This window comes from Diadema antillarum, unplaced genomic scaffold (genome assembly GCF_040938485.1).
Source record: "Diadema antillarum isolate AM-2024a unplaced genomic scaffold, OU_Dant_1.0 scf00000029, whole genome shotgun sequence".
In the NCBI taxonomy this organism is placed as follows: Eukaryota; Metazoa; Echinodermata; class Echinoidea; order Diadematoida; family Diadematidae; genus Diadema; species Diadema antillarum.
In genome coordinates, this window is record NW_027270918.1 from 3161432 (window position 1) to 3183622 (window position 22191).

General features: G+C 37.5%; 1 protein-coding gene across 1 annotated transcript in view; it reads left to right on the plus strand.

Moving 5' to 3' along the window:
- The window catches only part of LOC139739636 (uncharacterized), a 37885-nt gene extending 25064 nt beyond the window's left edge, over nucleotides 1–12821 (plus strand). Inside the window, exons 15-18 of the mRNA XM_071650249.1 lie at nucleotides 1413–1461; nucleotides 5480–5601; nucleotides 8858–9044; nucleotides 12381–12821. Of these exons, the coding sequence (XP_071506350.1) occupies nucleotides 1413–1461; nucleotides 5480–5601; nucleotides 8858–9004 (318 nt within the window). The 3' untranslated portion in view covers nucleotides 9005–9044; nucleotides 12381–12821. The remainder of the gene's footprint in view (nucleotides 1–1412; nucleotides 1462–5479; nucleotides 5602–8857; nucleotides 9045–12380) is intronic.
- Nucleotides 12822–22191: the final 9370 nt, after the last annotated feature.

The following is a 22191-nucleotide window of genomic DNA, read 5'->3' on the forward strand; positions in this document are numbered from 1 at the left end:
GGTTATGCATGCACAGTGAGTCAGGTTACTCAACTTTGCAATGCTCAGCAATGCAAGGCATCAAAAGGGTGACGCCACACAGATATGCCCTGAGCTAAAGTTGGCTCCCACGCTGCGCTGCGCTGTGCAGATAAATGGAACAGAGCGACACTATGACTTACTTTGAGGGTGAATGTTTCTGAACAGGTAAAACAAATAAGGAAATGAGGCGTATGAATACAAAGTTCACATCCTCATTTACATTTATATTGTAAATCTTGTAAACCTAACCAGAACAACATGTTGATGCATTCTTTACATGTAGTTAAGTTGTAGTTGGACTTGTAAATGATTGCAGCATTTTTTGAAGCACCTGAAATATATACCTCTTTCTAGTCCCATTTTGTTTATTGTTACATCACTTAAAGGTAGATTTCAGGTGCTTCTACATTGTAGTCATGTTCATAATACCACAACCCTGCAATCAATCTCTTTTAATGCCATTTGCCTTCAAGAGATTTTGATATGACATACTATTCACTGATTTTAAATGACTCCCAGTCAAGATAATTTGTTAACATAATAATGACTACATGTGTTGATGATGTATTTTGTTACTGGATTTTGACTGTGCTTCTTACCTGTAAACAATGAATGCCTAAGATAGTGCATAGGGTGTAGTGTAGTTATAATGTAATGTATTATTGTTTTGTTGTTTTTATTAAGTTCTTATTTCTAATTGCTTTTATAAACTTTTATTGCTTTATGTGGCATCCCTGTTGGTTTTGCAAGCACTGTTTTCGTGTAGCCATCACATGCCCAGTCAGTTCAGAAAGGATAAGTGCAAGTATGAAAACGGAAAAACAAAGTTCTGACACATTCATTAATCAGGGCACTACAAATAGGATATCTCCCAGCTGCCCAAATGGCTGGGGGACAAGAGCCCTTTACTTTTAACAGTCAGGCTCCCATTCATGGTACTTGCCCAATAACAAGTTTTCGTTTCCAGGGGCACACAGGCAAATGGTTTTGAAGCTCCCTACTTACTGCCTGCTCTTTATGCAGTACATATGGGTCCTTTTAGAAAATACTTTTTTTATGAATATCATGGATAGATGTAATGCAGTAATTATCAAACTTTGTGCGATGTAATCTTTCCTGAAAGTGGTTGATTGCATCACTAGTTGTATCTCAAAAGCCCTGATACTGACATGTTTGTATTTAATATCATTCAAAACATAGTTTAACATTTCTCCAATCTGATGCCAGTCAGCTTCAGAGGATATATACATACATTTAGCCATAGCATGGGAATATAAAGGGGCATAACTTTTCTGAGATTATTTTTGTGAGTCATTGTAGGTAGAATTTTTCTGTGTGTTTGTTATGGGAGATATCAATTATTTTCCTTCTCCAACTTTTCATTTTTACAGCTACGCTTTACCAAGAGCAAATGGGACAGCGCGACTGAAGAAAAGCTTGGTGAGTCTCTTCGCTGTATTTCCTTTTCCTCTATACTGTAAAGTCAAAGTCAAAGTTTTTGCGCATTTCGTGTGACCAGAAACTTGAACAAAAATAAAAGCATGCAAATATTTTTGTTTGTTGTATATGTAACACTAATGTCTTGATTCTGTGGAATTAAACTTATGTGAAATTTGTCTTACCTGGCTGAGCACAAAAAACAAAACAGAAAAAAACCAACAAATTATCAGCGCGTGAATTTCCACTTTTAGAGTATAGCATGCAAGGAACTTTGCTTAAGTGTCACTATGTTCTGCTTTGAAAATTTGATGTGCTTCACCTGTCTGTCTGGCCGTAATTGATTTTGGGATGATGTAACTTCAGAACTGTTTGAGGTATCCAAATGGAACTTGGCATATGTACGATAATCTTGGTACGGTGCTGTCACTTGAGGAAAGCTTGGGCCATATTGCTTCTAGGTACCAGTCACGGCTTTGCATGTAATGTTCTAGGGGTCTAGGGCTATTACCCCCTGGGCAATTATCCCAGACCCTTCACCTGACCCTAACCCTAATCCTAATCCTGAATCTAATCCTAACCCTAACCCAAACTCTAACCCTAAACCTAACCCTAACCCTAATCTTGACTCTAACCTTATCACTAACCAGTATTTAGCCCGGGGGTAATTGCCCTGGTACGTGTACTAGGTACGATGACTGAGATTGGCCCTAACACAGCAACATCTCACATTTTACAACATTCAGTTTGTGCTGCTAGTAGAACTTTTAGGGGATGAAAGATCCTCTGATCTCAATTTACCCTCTCAGTGCAACTAAAGAAACAAAAACAGCAACAATGTCCTGTGTATGCCCCTTGTATTCTAGTGATAAAGAAAGAAGGAAATGCTAGAGTTTATTAGTGCCGTATGTTTCATATGAATAGTTTATATTACTCAAAAAAAAAAAACAAGTGGGTGATTACACAATTGAACAGAATTACATTAAAGGGTGTGTACAGTTCTGGTCGACGTGAAGACTTCACTTGTAACGTTTTGCGAGATATTCAGAAACTACTCTATGAGATGTCAAAGAGCATGCAGTTCTAAGGGGTATCAAAAGTTTATTCGATGAAAATTGGTTTTGAAATGGCTGAGATATCCAAAAACAAGGTGAAACAAAGCACTTTTTGGGATATCCCAGCCATTTGAAAACCAATTTTCATCAAATAAACGTTGAATCCTTCTTAAAATTACATGCTCTTTCATATTTCATAGGAGGCTTTTCATTATCTCACTTCAACCAGTACTGTACAGTCCCTTTAAATGCAAAAACAACAAAATTTGAGTTTTGCTCTTCTGTGAAGAACAGTTTATTGGGGTGGAGTTGACTTAATCCTATATCTTGTGTGATTGATGATTATGAAAAAAAAAGTGTAAGGTGCACTTCGCGAAAGGGTATGAAATACAACTCAAGTAATTTGAAGTATCCTGAGGAGAAGTATAGGCTGTTGTTCCCTATGTGGGACATGTTCTGCATTTTGATATCAGGTCTAAGCGTTAAAATACAGCTGATACAGCAATTACAACATTGACTTACTTACTTACCAGTTGAAATGGGACATTTTTCCTTTCTTGTTTTCCCTTGTATTTCATTGATATTACACTGTAGTGTGAAAAGCACATAGAACTTTGTGAGGCCAATTTTCCAGCCACTTTTTTCCCCTCTATTTTGGAAGTGGAAACTTATTTGTTACATATCAGCCTCCTGTAACCAAGTGACTCCTCTCCAAAATTCACTGTCTGATTACTGCACAGCATTATTCAGTGAGCTGCAGGAGGGGATAGGAGGTGGCCTAGGATAGCAACCATGCACATACATGTACAGTGTAAACAAACTGAAATATATATCACCAGTTGTGAGTGAGATGTATGACTTGAACTTTTGCCAGGGAGTAGGACTGCTGTGGACAGTTATTTATTGTTGGAAAAAGTAATTATTGCAATTACACCTATTTTAGTCTTATGGGACTGCTGGCTATAGTTATCTGGGGTAGGCCTATCTCGTAATCATTATGGGTGGTCCTTTTGAAAAAGGAGCAAAACAGCCACCACTGGCAGACAGACAGACAGACACAAACACAGACGTCAGATTGATGAGGTTGATAATGTTGAGTGTTTGTCATATTCGGTGTGCGCTTTCACAGTGGTATTCATGCATGTATACATACCACCAACAAGATGTTTGATCCCATAGGAGCAGGGTGTCATGCGATATTGTGATTTGATAACCTTCTGGTGCCTTTGATCATGGTCACTGAGAGCTGATTCACACTTCACTACCCAGTGATACCATTAATGGCACAGCAACAAAATTTAGGACTTGGTCAAGAATGCTGTACCTCTTGAAAACCTGTATAGTCACTCTATGAGACCATGTACCTCTTGACTTATCCTTGAAATTAATTCAGATTGCCGATATCAAGTTTTGAAAGTAGCCTGCTGATGTCCATTATGTCTCATTTGGAGATATATGCATTTGATATAAACCAAAGATAAATTTGAAAATGGAATATGTTGTTAATGACAAAATGTGAGCTCTAACAAAATGAATGAATCCTCAGAAATTAACGTCAAGAGTCGTAATTGGGTCAGGATGTTACAGCTATTCTCACAGTGTTTTGCCCGTCATATATACAATCATGTTGGGAAATGGGACATGGTTTAAATATGATGGGCCAGGTAGAAGGGTGGTCATGAATGCTGTTTTATTTGTGTTTATGCTTTGTTTCTGTGTGTACTGCTATTGTTGTTGTAGTTTGTGTTGTGCTGTATTGATTTGTTACGAAAGCAACACAAAAGACATGCATAAAATATGCATAATGGATAGATCCATTGAGAAGTGATGAAGTCATTTTATCTTTATATTATGAAACAGCATCTCGCATACAAAGTGCTATAAATACACATTTTCTATGTGCTCAGAACTGGCAAAGGGTATTGCTGGGGCATATGAAAGTGTAAGACGCGAATGCATCTTTTATGTGTAACTGTATATTTGTAACCCTTGTGCAGCTTGTAGTCTTGTATCATTTGTATATCAGCTTGTGCAGTGATTAATGAATTATTGGAATACGCATAGCTGCATGAAATGCATATCATTTGTTTTTTAGCTGTGATACTGTAAATGTGCATGTGTGTGTGCGAGTGTGTGTCTGTGCGTGCATGAGTTAGTGTTCATGTCAAGGACACCAACTCCAGGAACGAGGTATTCTTATTCTGTTGTTCTCATAATGTATGATATTAGCATTTGTCCCACATTTTGTGTGGAAGGTAAGGTTGAAGAAGGCCTGAGAAATGTGCCTATGATTTGTCTACAGCTCCTAATTTACCTTGTGTTGTGTGTATGTATTTGTGTTGATGGTTGATAGTTTTTCATTCAACAAATCAAGCAGTATGTATCAACTTTGTCAGTGCAAGACAATGCGTAAATGATTTCACAAAGCTTATCTGGTAATAGTCAATTCTATTCATGCTGTGTCTATCGCACAAATTTTACGGTATACAATATTTGCTGTAAGAGTAAGATATTTTGCAGTGTGAAAGTATTAGATGATTACAGAAAAAGTTTCTGGCCATGTTAATCTGTCAACTGCAGTAAAGTACATTTCTGGAAAATTGAGGGAAATATATACAGCTGTAACTATACACAGCCCAGTCGCTGTATAAATCGCGTGCTTTGCACGGCGTCTGGTCGTGCTAGAAATATATAGACATATTGTGAGCACAATGTTATTGTAAATTTCTCAAGAACAGTGATAAAAGGTGGTTATGATATGGTTTCTTAGAGGTAGTTACCATGCAAACATTTTAGTTTTATAGAAAAAAGGAAGATTGAATGTTATCTAGAAGGTTTGATATTAAAAGAGGAACATGACTTGAACTTTCCACATGACAGCAGACATTTCCTTATATGATGTTATTTGAGCTTAACCTTTGACACCAAAGTTTTATCTTCTATCTGCCATCAATTCTCCTTTCCAGATGCCCTGGACGGTATCAAGAAGTACAAGAAGAAGGAGCACTACCAGAGTATGGAGGACTACATGTCAGGGGGAGACATGTTTGACGTGGTCACAAGACCGGCGCTTCCTGGTCAAAAGCGGGTAAGTTGAGTTCTGTTCTTTTCTCTCAAGTCGCCTGTTAGTCTTTCAAGTAGGCCATCATAGCATCAGTGAAGATGTATAGGGATTATTCATTATTGGTGTGTCACACAAGGTAAGATTACTCTCAGCAGTTTTCTGTCTGTGAAATGCAGTTTAATCAATTTATTTTGTCAGAATGTAAGATCATTTTCTTTTTTATTTGGGGGGGGGGTGGTAGGGTTTAGCAGTCTTCTTCACATTTGATGTGAGAATGAGATCATATGTAAAATTTGCGTAGGTACAACTGTATGTGTTCAAGAGGTAAGTATGTTATTCTTTTTTTTATTCAATGGGCTTATATCTTAAAATGTATTGAACTGCTGTAGACTCTGCCTCCTCGTCCATTCAATTTATTGATGGAAAACAAGATAGCTGCCCTCAAAATCCTTCAGTAAACTGTATTTTGTGTGTGTGGATGTGTGTAAGCGCTTTCAATAATCCCCCCGTCTTTTTTTCCCGTGGTGACTTGTCAAACTGATTGTGGAAGAAATGTGTGAAAAATGAAAGGGATACAGTTGCATGAAAATTATTGTACTAGAGCTGTACCAGTATGGTTAATCAATAGTGTGATTGTATAGCAGTGTAGTAGAAGTGCAGCTTTTATTCTTAGCATAAGAGTACAGGTAAGTACGCTATCTACCAGGCAAATGTATATCATAAATACTTGGTAATAAGTACTTGGTAATAAATGTCTTGTAATCAAGCAGATACATTTACTGCAAAATTTTTCATGTATGCCTGTTTATTTGTTATTGTTATCAATTATTCCAGGTAACACAGTATCCACTGCTATGCATACTATTAAGTTCTAGATAAGTCAGTAAGCCTTATGCTTCCAGCTACTTGTGGTTACTGTAGAAACATACATGATGCATCAACCAGCGACAATGACAAAATCTTTGTGATGTTTTTAAGTTTCTCTGCTGGCACTAGTCTGTAAAATCTATTGCTGAGAAACTGTTTGTAGCTGAATTTTCTGGAAAAATTCAGCTACAAATATGTAACAATATCACTACTTGTGATTTTCAGTGTTCAGCAATTTATGTCGTGCTTGTTAGAGCTGTGTGCACAGGAGTGGTGGAGAATGTGATGTTTAGGTACTAGATGGCCTAAGCTGTTTGATTGCCCAGTTGAATCTTGTATCGTGATACCGAGCTAAATAACGCTGCGCGAGCCACATCATTGTAGAAGTAGCACAAATGAGTTATACATCAGCGGAAGTGCAGAAGGAAAAGGGGGAAGCATATGCATCAGCTAGCATCCAAACACCTTGCGGAGGATGTTTTGGCAGCGACGATGAAAGACGGTAACACAGACTCTCTGTTATGGTACTAAGGCGTAACTCTGTCCCTGAATTTTATATTATTCATTGATCATGCTGATGGCTATCCATAACAGCACAAGGTATAATGTATGTAATTGTCAAAATTTATGTGGATGAAGATCTTGTTGAAATAGTTGGGAGAAGTTCTTCATCACTGTTAGGTTTGATAAATGATGTTCTCCTTTAATTGAAAGAAACTTCAAGGGATTGTATAGTTTGGTTGAGACCTAGTTTCAGGTTTCTAACATTTTTTGGTGAGATAATGAAAAACCTCTTATAAAATATGAAAGAGCATGTAATTCTATGAGGAATTCAACGTTTATTTGATGAAAATTGGTTTTGAATGGCTGAGATATTCAAAAAAGAGCGATTCTAATAAAGTGTGGGACCCACACTTTATCATGATCGCTTTGTTTTACTTTGTTTTTTGATGTTTCAGTCATTCCAAACCCGATTTATATATCAAATAAACTTTGAATTCCTCTTAAAATGGTATGCTCTGTACTATATCATAAGTGTTTTCTTGGTATCTCGCAAAAACTTAAAAGCCCAATTCTCATCTCCACCAATACTGTACCATCCCTTTAAGCAGATGAAAGAGTCAGATAGGCATATCATTATACCATGTGTGTTGACATGTATGTGATGTTGTGCATATTTTGATGTTTCACTTTCCTTTTGTATGGAAAAGTGTCCGATATATTTGGATACTGGTATCTTAAAATGAGTGCCAATGGAATTCATATACTTCTCTTATATTAAGTGGATATTGACTTCCATGCCTATTTGTAATTCAGTTTGTAAGACAGTAATCGGTGATCGGAAGCACATTTTCATCTATGATTTGTAACGTGTTACAAGTGTTAAGAATTTGTGGGTAATGTTAGGGTTAGTTTTTGTACTCCGCATGCCACTTTAGTTGTCATTGTAAAAGCAGATTATTTGCAGTGGGTTATTTGCCAAGGGTCGTGGGGGGTCTGTAGATTTTGTGAATGTTCAGATTATCGGAATGTTCCTACTGCGATAATTGACATGCTCATCAATTAATGGATACATTCATAGTGTAGCATTTCAAACATGGAGGTTTTGGACACTGATTTATCCCAAATCAAAATCAACAACTGTTCTGTCATATTGATCAAAGTCGAATGGAAAAGACCTAATCCTTTCCCCCCAGCTGAGTTTTATTGCATTGTTAGGATGGCTGATAGCAGTGGTAAAGAAGATGATGCTTATAAATACAGTATTTTCCTTTTAGGTAGGATGTGGTACTTCAAAACCACCATTGCAAAGGTCACTGCATAATGTATGAAATAAGACAAAATTATTTGTGTGTCATAAATTGTCAGGATGAAAAGCAAGACAGGCATTAATAGGAGCCATGGATCTTCCATACCCACCAGGATCCTTCCATTGTACTCACAAATGTTTCCCTTGTAAGGATTAGATCTTTTGCTTTACCACAGATAAAAGGCATGATAATAGGTATTCACAATGTCATAAAATACCATAGCAACTGGCAGAATTGCCGAGTGCTTAATGATTTTTGTTGGTAATATTCACTTATTGTTAAAGATGTCCTTTTAGGTAATAGGATTCAGATATTCATTCATTTCCTTTTAAAACTAAAGACCTTATATCTACTTGCCTCTGATGCTGGTACAGGTCTGTATATGTACTATGTGCATAATAATCCCATGTTTAATTGTAAAAAAAAAAGAAAGAAAAGAAGAAAGGAAGGTATATTGTGTAATTATGGTACATTCAGATATGCTTTGGGTGGGAGTGTTGATAAGAAAAACAGTGTACTCATATTGTGTTTCTTCCCTCCTCTCTCTCTCTCTCTTCCTCACTCCCCCCCCCCCCCCCCCAAATATTCCAATCATTTAACAGGTGCGCTGGGCAGACATCGAGGAACGCAGAGACCAGGAGCGTAAGCGTGCACTCGGATTCGTCATCGGGCAGACCGCGACCGACTGGGCCAAGATCACCGACGACAATTACGCAGACAAGGCCCTCAATCGCACCAAATACATCTAACCAACGACATTTACAAAAAAAAAAGTTCATCCATGCTCAGGTAAGAATATTTGCGATGACATGGATTTGTTATGTTAACAGGTTTCTGGTAAGGGAACCTGCTGGGGATAGATATTTTTTGTCTATTTTTTCCTACGTAGTACTTCAATTATCAGTAGTGGATGCAGAGGGGGGCGCACCAGGCATGCACCCCCTCTTTATTTGTTGTTAAAAGAAAAGAAATAAAAAGAAAAAAAAGAGATGAAACCCGTAAGTAGCGTCAGAAATATTGTTTGCGCCCCCCCTTTACGAAATTAATGGACCCGCCCCTGATTATCTTTATTCATCTCTAAATCTCAAGCTACCAGACCACTCTATAAAGTGCCCTCAAATTTGTTGCAGTAATTTAGTGTTATCCATGGGCTTTAAATCATAAGGTGACATCATTTTGTCATTATACTTACAAATTTGATAGAATGATCTGTTATCTGTGGACAACATTTACAGTTCAACTGATCCATTTCTCCCCGTTTTTTAAAGGGATGGTACAGTATTGGTGGAGATGAGAATTGGGCTTTCAAGTTTTTGCGAGATACCAAGAAAACACTTAGGAAATAGTACAGAGCATACCATTTTAAGAGGAATTCAAAGTTTATTTGATGAAAATCGGGTTTGGAATGACTGAAACATCCAAAAACAAAGTAAAACAAAGCGATTGTAATAAAATGTGGCTCCCACAATTAGAATTGCTCTGTTTTGGATATCGCGGCCATTTCAAAGCCAATTTTCATCAAATAAACATTGAATTCCTCATGGAATTACATGCTCTTTCATATTTCATAAGAGGTTTCTCATTATCTCACCAAAAAATGTTAGAAACCTCTGAAATTAGGCCTCAACCAAAACTATACGATCCCTTTAAGACCTTCACTTCAGTTTTACTACTCTGAAAACTATAATATTTGTGGAAATCTTACAATTCCATGCCACCAAACTATTCTCTCTAGCTTTGCTTTCAAAATTATGTTTAAAAAAAATATTGCTTTGTGTTCACATATGCATGGAGTAAGTAGTTATATAGCCTAATAACAGACAAAGAGTATCATTTTAAGCCTACATTTTGTGATAATCTAAATAATTCAAACAATATGTGTCTTTTTCATAATTTTACACCATAGCTTTCATCTCACATTTTCATGAATGTATCAATTGTCAAGGACTTTTTCTGCAGTGCCTGCTTTACCTTTCCATTATTTAAAGAATTCATAGCAATTTTAGTAGTCATGTGTTCAGGACAGTTTACACAGGTATTTTCACAATACCATTACGTTAGCAGAGCTTCCTAAACAATGATTTTTTTCTCCAGTCATTACCTCTCGCATGTATGATGTTGAAATACAAACACAAGCTACTTTTCATCTCATGTACGCTGAGTACACTCAACTCCTTGTAAAGTCGATGGCACATATTGTAGTTAGGGTGACAAGACCTTGTATCTCAAATTTTGTTGAAAATTAATGGATTTATGGTCTGACGATCAGTTGAGTGATGCCCTGTCCAAATCCTAGAGATGTCTTGCCCCAAAATGGCACCACCAAGGCATGTCAAAGGAAAGGCTATTCCATTTCAATAATAGTGCTTTAGCTGCCATGTTTTTTAAACTCTCCTGAACATAAGAAATTGTGTAACTTTGAGGTCTTGTTGCCTCAGTGATGATATGCCAAATAATCGGCTGAGTCAAAAGTATGAAGTCCTAATTAACATACATCTTTACCTATGTTATTCATCTGTGTAATTATGCAGAAGTCCCATATCGCTTTAGTCTACCAGTTTTTGTCTCAGTCCTGTTAAGATCAACTTACAGGGAGTTGACTGTATTTCAGTTGTTGACGATATATTGTGTACTGCATAGGCAATGTCTATATACAATGTACAGTGCATTTCTGTATTGTGGTTCATACCTTGTAATGTTGTTCAATTTGTGAATATCAGTCAACATGTGGCATTCACAAATAATGAAACCACCAGGAAATATATGGCATATTTGGTATTTTTTAGTGGCAGTGCTCTAATGTAAAGGATATATATGTACAGTAGTCACATATTGATGCAGAATGCAGATGCATGACTGTAGGTTAGAGGTAGATATATCAGCTATAGTATCTCACTGTCTAATTACATTGAGCACATAAGATAAGAGTAGGCTCAAGTGTAGATTGTCTGCCCAAGAAATAACTATGTAGGACTACATCCCTGTAGGACATTATGGTATGTTTAGTGTTTGTAACTTTGTTGGTACAGTATAGATTGTTGCATTAAAAGGGTACAGCTGTTTTGTTGAATAGACTTAACTTCACCTAAGAACCCATAGAGATAACACTTGTCATATGAAATATTATAAACATGCACAAAGACTTTACCCACTAATCCCCATAATACTAAAAAAAAATGGAAATTTTTGTGTGACATGAAACTAGCGTGAAAGTGAAACGTGCACATTTGTATGTTGTTGTTTACATATAATGTAATATCATTTCCTATCATTGACAGCAAGGTAGGCATATTATAGGGGTATTACAGTACTGTTACAGTATGTTTCTTGTCATGTTCTATACCTTGCTAATCCTGTAGCTTGAATTAATTTGCTGTTGTAATGTGGACCTTCAGTCAACCTTGCCTAAGTTGACCTCACATAAGTCAAATAATTGCCTGAGTCGAAGGTTTTTTCCAAGTCCTCTTCTCTTTATATTTTATTGATTTTAAACCCTGATAAATCAAATTTTCTCTACGTTGAAGCTATTTCTTCAGTCCAAATAGATTTGACTAAGGCAAGGTGGACTGTATTTCCTTTTACTGTAGGATGTGCTGCCAAAGCCCTTAACTGCCTTGACAGAGTTGAGCTGTTTGACGATTCACAAAATTAAAAACATGCAAAATTCACCTTTCAAGGTCTTCCACAAAACATTACTCACATTAAAATTTCCACTTTTACAATATATGTGATGTTTATAATGCCTGCAGATGAATTAATACAGGAGATCTTTTACACTTAATGTACATACAGCTGTACATAATTTGTCTATCAAAACTTATTTTGGCCTGGATACTTGCTGTAAAAACTCATCTAAACATGCTGAATGATATACATGGAATAGATATACTAATATAGCTTAATACACCTTTTTAAATAATCAATAAGCCCAGAGCAGCATAATCCACATTATAAAAGTTTCTATACCAGTGAATCATAGAATGCTACAAATAGATGCATCAGTATTTTCCCTCATATGCCAATCAATCCAAATGAATTTCAGGCCAGATGAAGATGATGTTATACAAAAGTAGTTTTCTTTGTTGATTTAGTCAAAATTTGTTCTCATCACCATTCTCACTTCAGATCTGTCGGTCATCACCGGGCGTGCCATCTTGGTGTCCATCCTCAGCATGGGGGGAAGGGGGAGGCATATCGTTTACATCTCTGGCGCGTGTGTCGCATTCGTATCACCATCCAACTGGAGGATAACTGCTTGCTCCGAGTAGGAAACCAACATCATCTCATGACAACACTTGACTGTCTGGGTCCTCTGACGAGAAGACGCCAGGAGATGTTGCTACCCTTCTGTGCATGCCTGTCAACTTTCTGATCCCATGCGGCTCATTTCTGTGCTTGAAGGTTATACAAACTGTGCGGGAGGTTTGCTGAATATCCTAGGTAGATCAGTTTACCACATGAACTGTAAATATGGATCGACTCGATCAAATTTGTATGTTCTTCGATAATTAAGAAGTATCAAGAAAATGTCTCTCAACAATCAAAAGGTACTGAGAGAATGTCTTTTCAGTCAACCTTATTCTTACTAACAATCTGGATATCAATTTGTATGCAAATTGAGAATCATTCTGGATGGAGGTCTTGTGAGATTTATGTAAACATTGTATAGTATTAACTTTTTTTTTGCTTTAAATCTCAGAAGTAGTAGGAAGTGTTGTAGTGCAAGTCTGTATATGCCTTTGTTATCAGCTCCATGTAATGCACGTAATCGTAGGGTATTGTATTGTAATTGGTAATGTGTATAGCTTTGAGGCAGTAATGGACCGTAAGACATTGAATCTTATGTATGCTGTTGTAATCACAGCAAACTCCCTTGTCCATGGATTACCCAACAAATACCAATGAAGAAAGTCACAAATGAGCCATCAACGGCCTAATCAGTACACGTTGCAAAAGGAGGAGTAATTTGGCAGAAATGTGCACTTTCTGCACACAAATGTGGCCATTCTGTGTGGATTGAGAAAGTGGAATGAGTAGGTTTCACCGTAGAGGTTGGGGTGGGGAGGGGAGTTAACTAAAACAAATCCAATAAAAGATAATTACAATGTATAATCTTTATAAGTTCTCTTTAATTACTGCAAAAGTGGAAATTTTCGCAGTGTTGAAATTTTCGTGCATTTCGCGCAATCAGAAACTAGCGCGTAAATAAAAGCACGCGAATATATTTGCTTGCCATATGTTCCTGTGGGTGATGTCTTGATTCCGCGGAATTAAAAACACGCGAAACTCTTCTTACCCAGCCAAGCGCGAAAAATTAATTGTGCGAAAATATCCACTTTTACAGTAGTGGATTAGAATTGACAAGAAGGAAAGTTCTACTCTGGCGACTGTACATGTCATTATATTTTTGAAGTTAAATCCTTACCACTCATTTATGAGGAGGCATTTGAGCCTTTGTCAATGGAATATATTAACTCACATATATTACACACCTACTTACATTGTATTTTGAAGTACATGTGCATGTATTATGCAGTGGCATATTTCCTTGTGTGTAGAAATGCTTTTTAAAATCTTTGTTCACTCTGCTGATTCTTTCCCACATTTTGAAAAAAACAACAACAACAACACAGGAGTCAATTCCTGTGGCAGTCTCAGCTATGCTTTCCTGAAAATCCTCTCAGCTAAAATTTGACAATGTCCTGGCAGATGATGTGTTGGTCGGCATAACATGTTAGGAGTGGCTTTAAACTACCAATGGTTTTATTCTAGAGAGGATATATGACTACATATTGGATGATACAAATCATAACATGAAGGTGTGTCCACATGTATTCATTTATACAGAATAGTTATGCAGAGTGTGTTTACATCTCTTAACACACACACACACACACAGGAAAGTGTGATCCTGATTTCAGTGTTATTATATCCACTGCTTGAAATAATGAAAACTCACTAGGGTAAAGATTTTTTTTTTTTTTCAAATGCTGATATTTTACACTGTGACACTTAACACCATGGCATGACACTCAACGAAACTTCTGTGCTTCTCATTCACATTATTCTATGTACACTGTATATCTTATTTGAGTGCATAGCCTAGGTGGGCAACTCCCTCTTACTGTAAGTGTTATATGACATAAAGATAATGACAATGAATGTGTGTGAATGTGTAAAAATCACTTTTAAAGGCAAAGTCTGTGAATTTGACATATGAAATGAGACCCACATTGCGTACGCATGCACTTTGAGTATGCATGACATGTACGTCACAGTGAATTTTCACTCTGTGGGTGGACTTGATATGAGAAGTATGTATTATTCTGTAGAACGTGATCCAGGCAGAAAAGAGTGTGTTTTGTTTCTTGTCATACCTGGAACACTCTCTCTGATTATTTATTTGCTCCCACTGGTGCATGGTGTCTGCTATTACCACTCCCACACCATCCTACCATCTCAACATAGAGGATGCTGAAGTCTTAAACTCCGTAGCGAGTACAAATTATGTGCGCATCTCACTTTAGTAAATTCATGTTTCATTCCTGTAGCTTTAGCACACTTTTTCTTTTGTGAATGAGAGGACGTTGAAAAGATTCTGAGAAACATTTAACAGTTCATCACCCTGTTGATTTCAATATGCTATAGCAAACCCTTGCAGGTGCACTAAAATTCAAAACTTTTATCAGACTGTTGATTTCTAGATGCTATGACGAGAATTTGCACATGCACAAAAATGCAAAGCTGTGATCAGACTGTTGATTTTATATGCCTCAGCAAAACTTGCACAGGAACAAAGATTTATAACTTTCATCAGACTGTTGATTTCTGGATGCAAGCCAAATCGCAAAACTTTGCACTTGTACAAATGCTCGAGACTTCATCAGACTCCAGTGAAGTAATTTACCATGCACATGCATTTATTTCTCTTTTCCCCCCACTGTGCGTCATATTCAAAGAGAAGAAAAATGCAATCTTGATTGATTGATCGTTGAGATCTTTGTGCTTAAAAAAAAAAAATGTGTAAATATAATTATGCTTGGTTGATTAATGCTGAATATATCCATTGTAGTTGTGATAACAGGGAATAGAATGTGTATAAGTCTCTGTCCATTAAAAGCAGACATAAGAGTTCTTAAATTTGTTGTGTTTTGTATGCTTGGAAGATCAGAGAGTTTACTAGACTTAACTTGTTTATTTTTCTAAAACCCTTGTGTGGCTTGCTAGTATAGTAAGTTAAAAATGTGGCGCAGACTGTAAAATGCCACGAGATGTTAGTTGGTAGGTTTTTTTTTCTTCAGTCACCTTTCACAATTTGTCATACAATACCAAGTATATGAGTACCAGGTATGTAAATATCGTCAAAATGTGCTGAAAATGCATTTTACCGTAACCCGTTCCATACTGAATTCTGAAATGCCCATAGACTTAATACGCGGGCCACCAGGTTCCTATATGGGACGGGTTAAAAAAAGAAAAAAAAAAAGATGAAATTTGTGTATCTTACTGATTCCTTGTGATTTCATGTAAAACTTGGCTTCTTGATACTTATTGTAGTTGATATTCATGCTGTTAGATTGCATTGAGATGACAAGAAATCTTGCAGCCTGTATCATACAGTCATTTCTACTGGACATCATGTGTAAGTTTTATGTTAACCCTTACTTTGCTTTGTTCGCTGTTTGCAATAGAAGTCTTGAAACCAGTTGTCAATGAATTGAATAGAGATTACATATCCCCCAGATCCATATCGTGTCACCATGGCCTTCCTGTTGGGCTATAAGGCACATTGCTACACCTGGGTGTACTAGTAAACTCTTCAACTAGGTCAAGTTTGGAGAGATTCCTGAATGCTGTTGAAAAAGTTTTGGCAAGTCCAGCTGAGTGCCTTGGCACGTAAAGGGTTAAAAGAACTCAAGTCCAGGCGAGTCTTTAAAATGTTTCCTATGAGAAGGATTGAGCCAAATGGGCCGAACAGAAGAGCGAAGTGTTTGGACATCTATCTTGTTGGGAGTTCTTACAGGTTTGCTTGATGAGAAATGATGAATAGAGGCAAAGAAATTCCAGAGACACCTTTCAGTTTCAGCCAGGCAAAGGTTTGGTCTGTAAGTTCAAAAGAATGCTTTGTGTATAGTAGGCATACAAGTTGTAGATTTTGAAAGAGCCATATTCTGGTTATTTGCTCTGTAAGTACTCTTTAAGGAACGGGATAAGATTACCGGTATTTTGTCATTCATGATAGAGTTTCTCTTTTCAGACATAATTATTGTGTAACCCTCTTTAATTTTTCCTCGGTTGCCTGTTAAAAAAAAGAAAAGAATTTGCTTGTAAAAGTGGCTGTCCATGTAATGCCTGTAATATGCAAAATAAAAGTGGAATTGTGTCAAATGAAGTCTCCTTCGTTGTTCATACTGCAGGCGAACCCCATTCTAGCGAGACAGTCGGGGTTGCAAGATTTTGTAGTTTTAACGAAATCTCTTTAAAACTGACAAAATAAGTGAGGGAAATAATGGCATGTTAACCGGTAAAATCCTCTCGTTCGTATGAAATTTCGTATTCATGGTTGTTATAGCAGGGTTCCCCTCCGTAAGGATCATTCCTTGTGCGTTATAGATATTAGATTTTTAAATCACACGAAAGACATGAAAGAAAAAGAAAATACTGCATGCACTTGCATTATTCTAGAAATATAAGAGATATCCATTGCATAGCCAGTGAGCGAACCTCAAACCACCTCATTCGAGACGTAAGTCATTGCACAACTTTAAACAAACACATGTAGGATGAGAAATGGTCGTATTATATAGACCCGGCATCGATTGCATCTGTAGTTTCGTATGCCATGTTCAGTTCGACTAGAAAACAACCCGTTTTTGCTGTTTTTTTACTGCATTTTTTATGTTGTAGGGGATGGGGGAGGGATTGTGTGTTTTTGAAAAATTGATTATAAAAGTAGATTAATTGTGGCCCTCTTATGTTAGGATGGATAGGGCCTACAACTGTTATGTTTGTAGCGCATGAATGCATCGCTCCTCACGCAAGAGACATGGCGTTCTCGGTTTGTGCTGGCTGATACGCTGGTCTTGCACTTTGCGCGGACCTAACAATGCTTTACCAAATTAATTATGTCAAATATTCATCTTTGAGTTCACATTCTTTGACCAGGCACAATGTGCGCTGGTACCTTCTTCGTATAGATGGCCAAACAAGAATTAGTTTTGACCACCAAGATTTTCACGTGGCGACTCCTTCATACCTTCTTCCTCGTCGCATATTGTCGCGAACTTAATTTGATCGACTTGTGTATATTGAGCGAGCTAGACATAGTTCCAAATTTAAACGCAGGTTCAAGATCTCAATCTTTCGGTGGCCCGAATAATGCTGTACACATCACGTTCTGCGCCTTCTCCTCCCACTACTTACTCGAGCTGGTAGTTGTCGCGCCGTCGAAAATCCGCCGGGTCTGACAGCGTCATAAAACCTCATAATTCAATAGCGCAGCGCCCGCGGGCGATGGCTGCGGAGAGAGACGCAAATATTTAAAGAATCAATTATAGTTGACTTGATCATCCCGTCCCATCCGCGGGGCCTCCGTAGACCAACCCAGATCTGATTGCCAGTGATTTGGGTTACAAACCTCACCGACAACTCCAATTGGGCTGACTCCCATCAAAGATGCATGCTGGCTGCATCATCGATACTCTGTTTGTCACTCTCTATTAGCCACCACTTTTAAGATATGATTTTTAATAACGTCCTTTCTTTCTTTTTTCCCTTTCTTCTCGCAGCGGATATCAAAGAGAAAAGCGATACTGGGGTGTCAACAAAACGTCGCGATCATAATTGTGTCCATTTTCGCAGCGAGGAAAACTCCAAGCGGTCTTGGATCGCCGCGAGAGATTGGTTTTTTGGTGGTGATAAATATCTGGATATGGACTCGTGCGAGTCATGTGTAAGTGATCTTGATGAGAAGAAGGTCATGTTAATGTCAAGGTCACAGGGTTGATATCGGATCGTAGCCAGAGCTGCAGTGTCCCTCATTCTGCAAGAGGCCCCCAGAAAAAGAAAGAAAGAAAGAAAAAAAAAAATCTTTGCACGTCCCGCCAAGAGATTGAAAAAGCGCCCTTGATTTGGAGAATTACGCTGTATATTCACCTATTAAGATGCATGTCGCACGCAAGGTATGAACACTCCCGGTTAGCTTTTTTTGAATCTCCCTAATGAGTTCAATGTCTCAATATTGACAGCCAGATAAAGGATAGAGGTAAAGAAGGGCGAGGGATGAAAACTGTCTTCATTTTGTTGTGATTGGGGGGGGGGGGGGGGCAGCCAAGGAGAATGGGCGTGGTCACGTCGTTTTTACTGAACTGCCACTTATTGAAAGGCAAAAATGATAATAAAAAAGAAATGAAAAATGGAAATTACTCTTCAGAACGAAACATTTATTCATTCGAAATGGAGTGTATCATAAGTGTTAATAAATGTCCGAGCGTAACTGTAAAGCGTGTTATTTATACGTTGTAGACCTACTATTTTTTTTCTGTGTTTACTCAGCCGAACTTGATTGAGATTAATATACAGGGATGACTCCAGCCTACACGCTCCTTTGCACTTATGTTTGAACTCGTTAAGAAGAAAAGAGTGTAAAAACAGATCAATTAAAATGTCTTCATCAAGTTTTATTAGCAGCCTTCGTCATGCGGGTATTTTACCCGTCACTGAATTACCTTCAATTTATGATCGGATACAATAATTATATTATGTGGCTTTCCAAAGCGATGCTGAAATTGCATCTTTCTGTGTTTCCCGCAAAGTAGTCTGGAATTGGCCTTCGACGGGTGATTTGATACATTTCTGTTTACCTACTGGTATGCAGGATATATGCCTGTAGTCGTGCATTTTACGGGGATGGAAACCCGTTTTCTTGTTATCCTTCATTTTATTGTGCATTTCAAAGACACACTGAAAGAAATACACAGACAAACAAAACACATGCAAGCATACGTACGCACAGTCACGTATACAAAGACACACACATTCGTGCGCGCGCGCAAACACAAACACACACATACGAGGTTATGATAGGGTTTTTTCCCCATTTCTAATGGTATTTTGCGTCCAATGAGAGGCAAATACATTATTGACCGCTAACTGGTTCTAATCCCCGGATGTCTTTTTTCTTTTTAACCCCAGTGTCTATCGATAGGCTGTTGAGTTCACTTAACGAAAAGATCCACCCCAAAAGTAAATAAACTTCAAAGGAAAGAGAAAAATATTCCCAACAGAACGATACAAAAGTGACAAATTTTGAAATTTCACATTTTTCGGAAGACATTTCTTGACCAGTCGTTATGAATATTTAAATCAGCAAGTTGACGATGTCATGCTCTCACAATTTCTTATTCATTTTATATCTACAGAAATGACAAAAATCTCTTATTTCAGCTGTATGAATATAAGATAAATAAATGAGCAAATGTTAACTGTGGTATATCTTGGTATATGAACACGCTTTTACTTGTATCAGCTAAAAATGATTGTTTTTTCTTCAAAATTTGGGATGTGAAATACATGATAAATTGTTAGGGCATGGCATCATCAAATAGCTCATTTGAATATTCATAAGGAATGGTCAAGAAATTGTTCCAAAAAAAATGAAATTTCAACTTCATATCTTCCTTATTTCTTATCCGATTTTTTTTTTGTTGTTGTATCTTTCACTAGGGAATATTTTTCTCTTTTGAAGATAATTTATTTTTTGGGTTGATTTCTTCTTTGAATCCTATCATTGACGGCCTGGATCAGCTTTTCCAACATGACTGATGGTTATCCTGCGATAGACAAACGTGTATATGGGTTGCATTGGACATTGTGTGAGGGAAATAGAGATGTCAAGATGCGCGACTAAAAACTGGTCTTACCCTTCTCCCTGTTAGTTAAGTGTACAGATATTTTATTTGCTCTAATTCAATCAAACCTCATTGTAATTTATCTGTGTCATCCCAAAGTTTCCTAAATGTTATGTCATTATAGTGAGGTCTTTCGTACCGCAGTTGTGGAGACGCCCGCCTGTAGCATTTTGTTTGGATTTTATCAACAACTTTCCTGATTTTAATGAACAGACAGCTTGCTTTGCCATGCAATATCACTTTGTATGGAATGTAGTCTTGTCAACAGCGGCATAAAGCACATACAAATTCATTGCGTTATCTGTCTACCGCCCCCGTCTACTATGTCGTCCCAATGTGTACTTGCTTGAAAAATTATGGCTCTATATACTTTGATTTAGGCCTTTTTCGGTACAATTCCTGATAGCTGAATTAAAGTTTTATTGTTCCGTATGTTTCGTACTGAGTCGGAAACACAATAATAGTCGAGCAAGATAATATAAGTTCTTTCCATGGCCATTATGATCTGTGCGTCAGCCCGAGAGATGCAAATATTGAAGGCAATATTGGGTTGTACCACAATTTATAGCACAAATTACACCGTCAGGGCTTGTCTCAGAAGTCCAGTCGTTGACTATCTTTCCATTTTGAATTCAACGAAAAATTGTTATAATCAATCGCGCTTTCCTGGGGATGGATCTTAAGCCGTCGTTCCCGCGATTGCTTAGAAGCATGTCTTGTTTCCCTAGCGGCCATAGATACGCGTAAAACTAATCATGTGAAAAACAATAACAAAAAAAAAAATGTTATATAAGCTTTTACATGCATGAAATTAAATCATAATCCCTATGATGGTCGCATTCCCGTTTACTGTCCAGATGGAGATGTAACGTGAAGATTAAAAGATCCTCTCCATGGTCAGATAACTTAGATAAACTAATATTGACACATGCCTCTATTATAACACACATTTGACAAAATATTGAGTGTCAAAGAAAACAGAATTTTGAGTTTTAAATTTTCTTGAATGTAGTGTAAATGATTCGAAAAGTGAATATGGTATAATGTTAAGATTGAGCATCAACTATCTTATGGTATACCTGGACTTTGTTAGACAAATCAGTGAAAAGGTCTTTGGGCGAAAAATCATCATCTTTATACCTTTGCTAATTAGCACAATTTGTGACGTGTGAGATATGAGATATAGGTACTACAACTTTCTTGTATAAGCCCTGTATTTCGTCCTACTTAGTATATGATTGGCATTTTCACTGGTCTGTTTTACTAATACACTACATGAAAGTCAATGTTTAACACGGACCAGAGTTCCCATGATTGTAAGAACACCTATCGTACTCTCTCTCTCTCTCGCTCTTTTCGTTCATATATCTTTATGTGCGATTTTTTTCATGCATTAAATTGCTCACAAACTTGAATATTATGTATGCGTGACGTTTAAAGCATTCTATTGCATGTTCCAACGTTTGAATTATCAGCTTAAAAAAAAAAAGTTTAGATTATCTGAAACACGGATGGAAGTTAAAATCGTTGAAGAGATGGCATTGTGGCAGATGCGTATTGTGGACGGTTCCGCTAAACATCTCCGCACTGAAAACGATATAAAAAAGAAAAGAAAAAAGAAATGAGTTACATCGGTCATGAAAGCATGCAGCTCGTGTGTAACTCATTGTCATGCATGGATCACATAAATTCGACTGTTTGTTCACAAAAGTCATTCGGACCGAGCAGGGGACCCGTCGCGACTGCTCGGGGTGTCAGGATAAACAGTGCGCGTGGGTCCGAAGCGTTGTAAATTACGTCGTCAACCCTTGCCATGCAGCGCCTGCAATCAAGGAGGTGTCGATTTTATGCTCGCCACTGGGGGCGCGCAGGATTGGGTGCACACGGGGGCGACTTGCCGTTTTTAACCTCTTGGCAGCCTCATCATTGGTAGAGTTTAGGGAAGATTGTATGAGGTCTTGACAATAATATACACTTGTTGTATAGCCTTGATAATGACTATTCAGGAAATCGCTTTGACTGTTTTC